The sequence below is a fragment of the Amyelois transitella genome, chromosome 9, assembly GCF_032362555.1.
Source record: "Amyelois transitella isolate CPQ chromosome 9, ilAmyTran1.1, whole genome shotgun sequence".
NCBI classification, from domain to species: domain Eukaryota; kingdom Metazoa; phylum Arthropoda; class Insecta; order Lepidoptera; family Pyralidae; genus Amyelois; species Amyelois transitella.
Window position 1 is genome coordinate 5015936 of NC_083512.1, and position 10737 is coordinate 5026672.

Below are 10737 nucleotides of genomic sequence, written 5' to 3' on the forward strand. Positions count from 1 at the left end.
TGAAGTTATATTTTTGAAGTATATGGTTGGTAACTAAGAGACCAATAGTACTTATATTGTAAGATAGTTGAGTTGATAGTTCCAAAAACTTTCGGTTTAAGCAAGAGGTTTATTCTGCACAATATTGATTGGAATCACGATGCGCCAAAATGGGATTACTTATGACAATAAAATTCATGTATCTTAGTAGGATACAGCGTCCGGAACGTAAGTTGATCTACGTGCAGTTCATGTTAATAGTAAAAACGATGCGGTAAGGCAAACATACGGCTGCCGATTAGTGCACTATATGAAATGATATCGACTATTGAGGTTAACTGGATTTACATAAAAAATATAGATGAATACTTTCTCGACTGATAAAAAATTAAGCACTTATATTTTCATTATGCAGCGCAGCTGCCAGCAAAAGGAGAGCAACATCGTTGTCAAATGAGGTTTACTGGTTTACAAAAAATAATAGATGTGTGCTTACTCGAATGTCAAAAAATGCAGCGTGTGCTGGCAAAAGAAAAGCAACATCGTCGTCAAATTGAGTTACCGAGTTCACCAAGCTCCCGGTCTAGTACAGTTTTACTTTGACGGCGTTTGAATAGCAAAGTAGAAGCGTTTCTCAAATTGAGGACGTCAGAAACTTTTCGCATAGCTTAGAATGTACCGAAAATTACCTTAAAAACAGGATAAATAACTCCCAATTGCAGATGGGTTATGCGCATAGTTAAAAAAATTCATATTTCAATATGGAGCAGCTACAATACTTCCTACTTGTTTTTTCAAAGTTTATAATTACCTACCTTTATTTTATAAGTCAGTTTCAATATCTATTCATAAAGTTAAAATGCCGTGTGGTTTTCAGCACTGTAGGATAGGACTACTCCATCTTTTTCCCATGGGAGATCCATGGCGTCCGTCGGTAAAAGGTGACTAAGGAAACTGGCACATTCATCAAGTTCAGCTTTTATCATGATCCAATATATGTTGGTTGCAATGGTTGCGAAGATCAGGCTGGAGTTGCTACGTGTATAAACCTGACTTACCCAATCCAGGATCATGGCCAGAAGTCGCACCTTGCTCTCCTTTCTATAGAGATATAGTAGGTATAGTATAGGTTAAGTAAATATCACATAAATTTTAAATCAGTGATTCTGAGAAAATGCCATAAAATTACGACGTAAATGTAACCAAGTTTTACACTGCACATTATTAGTGAATGTAATTATAATGATGATTGATATGCAGACGTTCGCTCCATATTACGTGGTCGGATCTGTGGTTTGATCAGACAGTCAAAGCCAGGATCCAATAATAGTGCTTAATTAAAGCAGTGTTTGGGAGCTGTGTGTGAGCTATATCTCAGTGCATGTTAGTGAATAAACATTAAACGAGATCTGTAATACGTTTGGTAAACGATTTCATTCATTCCGCTATAAATTAGATATATTATCCAGGTTATATAACTACTTAATCTATTTTATCAAACATAGGAACTCGGACTTTGAAGCGTTTTCACCAAGTTTAACGTTAATCTTGTGTATCATTGCTAACTAGTCAACTTATTTTGGAAAATTTATTTACTAAAGCTCTTATATATGCATAGCATAGCATACAAGTTGTCAATAATCGCACACCGATTTGTAGCATAAAGTTGAAAATAACAGACCATTCCGTCTATTTGACTACATCAAAGTCGAACTTGCATCACAAAGCGAAGCCCGATATTGCCGTAAATAAATAGTTCGGTCCATGAAAAGTTAAACCAATTTGCGAAGCGTCCTTGCCATACTCGGAAGCGATGCCAACAAGAGGTGTTAAACTTTTAATTAGTTCGACAACTTCGGAAGAAGCATTAAGGCTTCTTGTTGGCTACAGTTCGACATTCGACCACTTGTTTTTTGGTTTGTTACGTAATCAAAGCTAATTGTTTCAGGCGTTCGCTCTTTAGTTTTTGCTCGTTGAACTTCGTACTTAATATTTATTAAACGCGACTGAGTTTAAATTAAAATAGAGTTTTATTGGGTAACGAAGAAAATAATAATTTAAGTTTTTAATTGAGAATGACAGAGAGCATGAAAATCAGAATTATGCTAATTCTCTTTTACGTATTTCATACTCTTTTACGAAATTGAATCAAACTCAACCTTCTTTCTGAAATATAATTTCAGAAACTACAATTCGATTAATTTACAGTGTCTTCAGTATCTTAATTCGTGCATCCTCCTATTTAGGTAAGTAATGTTATGTGACATTTACTCAAAAAGACCTATACGTGTATCGTGTAAGATTTTGGAGACAAATAACATCTGAAATTGAACAGGCAGAATACGGGATACAATATTGGAAATGGTGAGGATCGAAAAGTGAGAAACATTTAAAAAGATTTTTGGAAAATATTCAGTCAGCAGCTGTTGCGCGTTAGATATCTGGAATTTAAATTCAGCTTGCAGTGAAAATGGTGCATACGTAGGAGAATGTGAGGAATGCTAGTACTCGAAATGCGACATAGCAGATAACTTTAAGCAAACTTGTGTGTCAATTTGTTTTTATTTACAAACCTATATATGAATTTAGTTTATCGAAGTACTAGCTTTAACCTGCTGATTTCACCCGTGCTTATTTAGAGGCACCCAGAAAAGATTACAGGTTTTTCGTAAAACCCACGGAAACCAAGTATAGTTTTTATCAGGATGAAAGGTACCCTATACCCAGACTCATTATACATACTTATAAGCGAGATTACAAGAATACTGGTACAATAGATATTCGCGTGAAGAGGTAATAAACAAACAAACCTACTTTCGCATTAACATTGACAATCATCTGCATTTAATTGAGCCACGACACTAGATGAACAATGATTCTGAATTTTATTGCCCCATGAAACATGTGTGTAGGCCACTTTTAAGGTTTATTCTAGTATATTGTTTTGCAGTACAAAGCTGATAAGAAGTAATTATTGTGCTGTACAATGTAGATAAAGTATGGCAAATATTATGTAATACTCACTTGCTTTAATAATTTAGGTAGGTAGCAATAATTTAGGTACTCTATTGGTAATAATGGCAAATATTATGTAATACTCACTTGCTTTAATAATTTAGGTAGGTAGCAATAATTTAGGTACTCTATTGGTAATATTCTAATTCAAAATAACATTACCTACGGAATAATTTTCGGCTATTTCGAAATTAGAATATTTGAACTGAATTAATTTCTAATATTAATGTTTGGTAGTACAAAATGGAAACCATCTACTTTATTGTTTGTAAAGTTTGTTTATTTGCAATAAAAAATACTTAACTACGTAGATATATTATTTTAAAAAAATCTCTCCATAACTCAATTGCTTTTGTGCTTATTTTAGATTTATGTGGTCCACTCGCAAGTATGAGTACCGATATCACAGAATTATTCCTACAGAGTGTATTGTGCTTTGGCGAAATGGTAATTTTATACGATACAGACAACGATCATTGCTTCTCGTTACGATACCGAAACGAAACCAAGATTCCCTGGTACATTTATTATTTATAGATATATGATTCTTTTGCCCGCGACTTCGTCCGCGTGGTGGTGGTAGTGTCTCAATATAAAGCTTCGTTGTTATATATTGGTACTATCCCTCTCCCCCACTGTCTGTCTGTCTGGTACGCTTTCACACCTAAAACACTAGACCGATTTTGATGAAATTTAGTATAGGGATAAAATTGACCCCGAGAACATAAGCTACTTTTTATTGCGAAAAAAGGGGAAGTGGTTAAAAGAGGAGACGATTGTTTGTGTGGACACTACGCGATCAAAGTCGCAAGCAAAAGCTAAGTCTTGAATAATGACAAATTTCTATTGATTGTTATTGTAAGTACCTATAACATTTTGATATTCTCTCTAAATTGGGAATATTGTCACCGCACCTTCTGTTAACTGCTTTAAGAACAATCTAGGCAATATTCCAAACTAGACGCACACGCATCTGCGTTATAAACTGCTATAGCTAATAATGATTCGAAAAGTTACCGCAGTATTCATATAATATTAATAACATGAAATAAAATAAATATAAATATCAAGGTCGACGCATTATTACCAACAATAAGTATTTTGGCCAAATTCTTTGGCAAATGATAAAACGTAATGAGGCAAAACGAAGCGCTGAATAAATTTCGCAAGCCCGCTTAATTTGCAAGTATCTCGCACCCAACCTTCGTTTTAATGAGAATCCCTACATTCTGCCGTAAATGGGAATTGAACTCAATAAGAATGGACCTTCTTGCTGCAAAACTTTTTCCGATAATGAAGTCATCATCGTTTTCTTAGTTCACGCCCAATTGTCTTGCCCTGGTGATTGTAAATAACGTTTACACCGTGCTGGAATTACGAATTTTTAGGGAATATTTTCTTTCATATTTGTGGAGATCATTTAACTTATATTTGTATATTTTTTGTTATTATACGAAGGGCAATATGATAAAGTATCGTTGGTTTGGTGATAACTTTTATAATTATAAACTAATCTTCAAGATTTTTGGGAGGATATCTGAGATCAATCTCCTTCCTGGTTCGTCCTGCTTCTTTTCAATAGAAACTTATATAAATCGGAACAATAAGTAAGTTAAATTATTTCGATAGCTATAAACAAAGTCATCGATATGGAATGGAGTGATAGTATGATTTTAATTATTTTTTTTTATTTTTTTCTATAATATATTAACACTATTTTTTAAATTCTGATGTAACGAGTATTATTTATTTAGAGTAATAGTATAAATTGTAACATCTACGTAAAGTTAATAACCATACATAAATGTTGCAGCTGTATTTGTCTTCATATTCAAAGTAAAATAAGATTTAGTCAGTGTCCTTCTACTCAATTTATAACGAGGAAAACAATTTTTGTTGCTAATTAGAGAGTTGGTCTTCTTTTGTACGACAACATGAAGCCAGCTGGTCTCATTTCTCATGCAAATTATTATTTTATGACAAAAACTTGGGAACCGCTGTTATACGCTCATTTCTTTTTCCTTACAAGCTAAGTAAACCGAACTTCTTTTGGCACTTTTTAACCTTACCTTCAAGTTAATTTTGCTGAGGTTTATGTAAATGAGATCAGTTTGTCTCGAGTTAATTTTGTTGATAGGTGTGTAATATAAAATACAAAATTATATTATAGGTTAAAAATAAATTAAGGTTATTTTTGTACATTATGTTCTCATCAAACGTTTATCTTATGTTTTATTTATAAATGTCGTCCCTTAGTAACGGCACATAATAAACACATGCAATACATTAATTAAAACTCTCAATTTGTTTTGTGACATACCTACACTCTAATTCTAAGTAATAATTCTTGTATGAATAATATCGATTTCGGTAATCCCATTATTTATCCAAGTGTTTCAGAACTTTTAGACTTAAGTGGCGCAAGAGAAGCGATTTTAAGACTTGACGAAACCATTTTAGTATGCTTAATCTAATTGATAGGTAAAGAAATTTATAAAAATGCAGCCCAGACTTGCACCTCTCCTACTTTTTTTTATCATTATCATAGTTATCTAAATACAAATTAAAGGAAAGTTAGAACTTTAAAAAATAATTAAATATCCGCCGTTCTTTAATTAGTGTGGAATTACTCTTATAAATAGATGAGTAAAACTCATGCTTACGATGAAGTTTAGTGTGAATCGTCTTCAGGTTCTCGACTCTTTTATTCCCATATAGTATTAATAGGTAGTGTGTATAGATATTTTGTGTAATTTCCAAAGAAAAATGTTAAACGAACTAGTTTTGTAAGTGTAAATTACACTTTAATATTTGGTTTATCATAATGATATCCTCGTTCTATACAAATTGTTTTGACCTGATATTGATTTCATGCCGTTTAAAAAAGTGTGTTAGTCTCACTTTACTGATATTTTATTAACTATTAACCCTTTTTGTTGTTGTTGTGAAATTGTTGTTTTGTCTCTTTTCAGTGTATTATCTCTATGTATTTTAACAAATTCGGAAGAGAGAGAAGATAATCAGAAACCAAATATAGTTTTCATAGTTGCTGATGATTTGGTAAGCACTTATATTTCGTATTGTGTAAACAGTATCAACTTTAAAATGAAGTATTCAAATATTTTTCTGAACGCCTGTAATTTGGAAAAAAGAATAGATTTATTTTTAAAATTGGGTACAAGGTATCACTTATTGAAGTCACATCATTTAAATCTTATTATATCTACTACCGCTTCTAGAAGTAGCGGCGGAACTAACTACAGTGTAGAATTTTCACCCTACGTTCGAGATCATATACGGAACCTATATACCAAATTTCAAAACTCCACATCCAGTTATAATTTGGGCTGTGCGTTGATATGTCACTCGGTCAAAATGTGTCGTCTTTAATTTTATTAAGATAGATTAGCGAAAAATTCTATCCATTGCATGAAATCGCTACAACGTTTCTCCGTTAGGGCTGGAATGACGTAAGCTTCCACGGATCTGATCAAATCATGACCCCGAACATCGACGTGCTGGCATATGAAGGCGTCATATTGAACCAGTATTACACCGACACACAGGGGACACCCTCTATGAGTGCCCTGTTCACTGGAAAATACCCTATGAGGCTTGGTATGTATATAGTTATTAGGTACAACTTTCAAACTTCATTTTATCGAAACTATTTTTACAGAATTGTGGTGAAAGGTGAGAGATAAAATCGTAAGGAAGCCTGCACATTTAGTCAATTGAATGTGTAGCCATGATCGGTCTTTCGATTACCTGCAACGGTTGCGGAGGTCAGATAGGAGTCGCTTCGTGTAAAAACCTGATCCACCCAATTCAGGATCCATGGTCAAAGACATACCCCGGGCTCCTCTCCAGAGTGGTGAGGATGAAACCGGGACTAACGCCATGTGATGAGGATGCAATGAGGAAAGGTTGTACAGAGTTGCAACTTTTTAAGCCTGTTACAAACAAAGTATGATAACACATACTTATAGTTTTTGTAATCATCTATAAAAATGGGACTCTTCTAGTTTCTAGATCCGACCTTAACTCAATGCTTCCCTACTGGTAGGTAAGTACCTTTTTGCGCGAAACGCCACACTTACATACATTTCAGACTAGATGGCCCGTCACGGTTTCACATGGGTGAAAACCGTAGAACGGAGGCCCTGGAAAATAAAGCGGAGTGTGTCACACTGTTTCACAGCTGTGTTACGAGAAGCGTGTCGTGTACGTATTTCAGACTTAATTGTAAAATGTGGTCTCAGAATAACAATTTGAGTAGATGGTAAAGTTCTTAACGAATGTGAACAATAAACGTCAATTTGACGCCAAAAACTATCAAGTGGAGTAAGCCGTTTCATTTAGTTGCCTGCTCATAAGTACTTCCCCTTTTCTCTCGGATCAAGGGAAACTGCCACCGCAACGAATTACGAAGCCTTTTAAGTGGATAAGGTAGCTATAGTAATAACGACCAATTAATCAAATTATTAAATTAATTTTAATCGTTTAAAGCAAAGATTAAGTAGAATATTTATGTAGAAAATAGATTTGTTTAAAAAAAAACAGAAGTAGGAATTGCCATTACTTTGCAGGTACCCAAGGAGTTTCAATATCGGCATGCGAAGACCGAGGCATACCTGTTTCGGAACGTCTGTTACCGGCATATCTCCAGGAATTAGGGTACTCCACTCACTTAGTCGGGAAATGGAACGTTGGGAAATCTAGGGAACATTATCTACCCACATTCAGAGGATTTGATACTTTCTACGGCTTCCTTGACGGCTCTGTGGATTATTATACGTATAATCTTATAGAGGTAAAAGAATAAAGTTCAAATGTCAAATAGTTGTTATTTAATTGTGAAGCCGTTAGTATTTCAACTGTAACGATTGCTTTATAGCGTAAAAGAGTTGCATTAGATTTTATTAAGTACGAGATACTTAAAAATATGTACCTACTTCGTGACTACTGCGAGGTACAGCCATACAATTATGATATTGATTTTTATAATGGATAATTATTTTTTTCAGACATGTGGTGATAAAGAATTTTTCGGTCTTAATTTCTTCAGTAATTTGGATCCTGTGGAGAATTTAAGCGGGCATTTGACTGAAATACTTACAGATGAAGCTGTACAAAGTAAGTCATATTTTTCAGGTTATACTTAGATAATTATAAGTAAATATGTAAATACCTATCTACCAGTCTACTTTATATGATGAATGTATTTAACTTAGGTATATGAAAAAAAACTAAATGTCATAGGCGACTAAAGGTAAAGGCTATATTTTAGAAAAATCTTAAGGCGTTTTTGTGTAAGGCAGGTAGCCAACCGTATTACATTTTCTAACTGAGAGTGCAATAACGACGCTATATATTATGTTTTTGTTTGATATAAGTTTGTATAGGTACTTACAAAATATTTCATTCATAAAAATATTTTTTTCTACAGAGACACGTGATTCATTTCTCCTTGTTAATGACCGAACAATTACCATAACAATTTTCAGTAATAAGAGATCACAATGTGTCATCACCACTATACCTTCACATCTCACAAGCTAGCCCACACGCTGGCGGCGGATTAGTGAATCTCCAACCGCCTGCAGAAAGCATAGCGGCAAATGCGCACATCGCCCACTCTGCCCGGAGATTGTACGCAGGTAAATTCACAGTCGGTAGACCTCGACAATATACATAGGTAACCGTTGGACAGATATAACAGCCAGGAAATAACATTGCCTGTAGAATTATTTAAGGCGAAGGCTGAAGTCTGGGTAATAAAATTTTGAATTCGGATGAGATTTGAAAAATATTTAGGTACTTACTTATTAGGTGTCAGTAGTTATTCAAAATTATGAAATACCTAGGTTTAATCCGCAGCTTCACCCGTGCAAATTATCTTCACCTACAAAAAAATACAGGTTTTTTTGCAAATCCCACGGGAACTATATAGTTTTTACCGAAACTACCGTTTTTTTATGAAAGGTGCCTACCCTATTTCCTTGGACATTACATACCTATACGCTAAATTTCAAGATTGGTTCAGAAGATAATGCGTGACGAGGTAACAAACAATCATAGATCATAGAGATATTATCGATGATAACCGCCCCTTTCGCTAGTCTGTTATCTGAGTAAAGTGATTTCGTAAATAGTGATGCTAGTATGTCACTCATTTGTTAAATCAAATAACACGTTTACTGAGCGCGCTAGTACTCGTAATGAGTTGACATGTTTTCATTGTTAGAGACAAGTACAGAAGTAGAGATAAGTTATGTCACGCGTTATTAGATTACTTAATACTTTAGGACTGTTAATTTGGTTTGAATAACTTTAAATTTATTTATTTCAGGGCAAGTTACAAGTTTAGACAAAAGTGTAGGTCAGATTGTGGCAGTATTGGCTGAAAAGGATATTCTTCAAAATACTATAATAGTTTTTGTTTCTGACAATGGAGCCGATTCTGTGGGCCACTCACAAAATTTCGGATCTAATGTCCCCTTAAGAGGGGTTAAAGGAACTCCTTGGGAAGGCGCCGCTCGATCTATTGGATTAATATGGCAGTCCACAATATCTCCTAAAGTGTACGATGGCTTATTCCATGTAACTGATTGGCTTCCTACATTAGTAAGTGCTGCAGGTGGTCAAGTCACTGAAGTTATTGATGGTATCAATCATTGGGATGCAATTTACAATGATGGTGACACAAAACGTAACGATTTGTTAATCACGTTAGATGAATTACAAGGTTGGGCAGCATTTAGAGAAGGAGACTTTAAAATAATTGTTGGGGATATTTTCAAAAATTTAAGTAATTATAATGGGAAGGAATTCGATGCTACTAGAAGTGATGTACCCATATATGAAAATGCAATTCTCGAGTGTGACACTGCTCGAGTGCTGAGAGAAACCCTAGATTTAATAATTGATGTTGATTCTGCTTACATAAAACGCAATGAATCAATGAACTATGCAACATTTTTAGGTGAAAATTTGTGTTTTCCTACAAAAGGTACATAATAATTGCAATTACTTTATTAAATTGTTTAATTAATTTATTATTAAATTGTTGTGCAACAGGTGAAAGCAGTCTCTTTTACCCCAACTTTTATAAATTTACACATAAAACGTATTTTCATTTTCCAGAAAAAGGCTGCCTTTTCAATATAACTGCTGACCCAATAGAACAACATGACTTATGGGATAGTTCACCGGAGGTTGTTAGATACATGGCATTGCGTCTAAGAACTTTGTGGGCCGAAGCCAAACCTCGAAGACAACCAGTTTCAGATATTAGAGCCGATCCTTCAAAAAACAATTACATCTGGTTTAGTTTCGTACAAAACGATGAAGAAATTAATGAGACATCTCTCGCAATGCCTGTTTTTCCACTTCAAGTATCTCTCGGAGAAGTAAAATATTTAGTTGATTTAAACTTGAACACGTTAAAAGATAAAATGGATGAGTATATCACAAAAATGGGCGACTCTTTTGTGAAGAGTGTAAAAGGCTTGTTCTCATTTTAATTAAACGTGAAATAAGCGTGCTTTCAGTTTTTCACTTTTAGCTGTTACTTTTTTGAGTTTGGTCAACTATGGTCGGTGCAAAATATTGAACCCAAAAAGCATATTGTCAACAGTACAAAATTAATATAGGAAATAACTAATAATAGACAAACAAATCCTCTCATGGGTCTACTGGAAGAGATTTCTATTGTAATGAGTAGCACCTTTGAACTACAAT

At 34.2% G+C, this 10737-nt stretch overlaps 1 protein-coding gene across 1 annotated transcript; it reads left to right on the forward strand.

Moving 5' to 3' along the window:
• The first annotated feature begins 5663 nt into the window (after positions 1-5663).
• On the forward strand, positions 5664-10737 carry LOC106134671 (arylsulfatase B). Its single transcript, XM_013334771.2, has 8 exons — positions 5664-5780; positions 5967-6054; positions 6453-6612; positions 7584-7807; positions 8022-8130; positions 8502-8654; positions 9347-10006; positions 10141-10737. The coding sequence occupies exons 1-8, from the start codon at positions 5761-5763 to the stop codon at positions 10518-10520; spliced, it is 1794 nt and encodes a 597-aa protein (XP_013190225.2). The 5' UTR covers positions 5664-5760; the 3' UTR covers positions 10521-10737.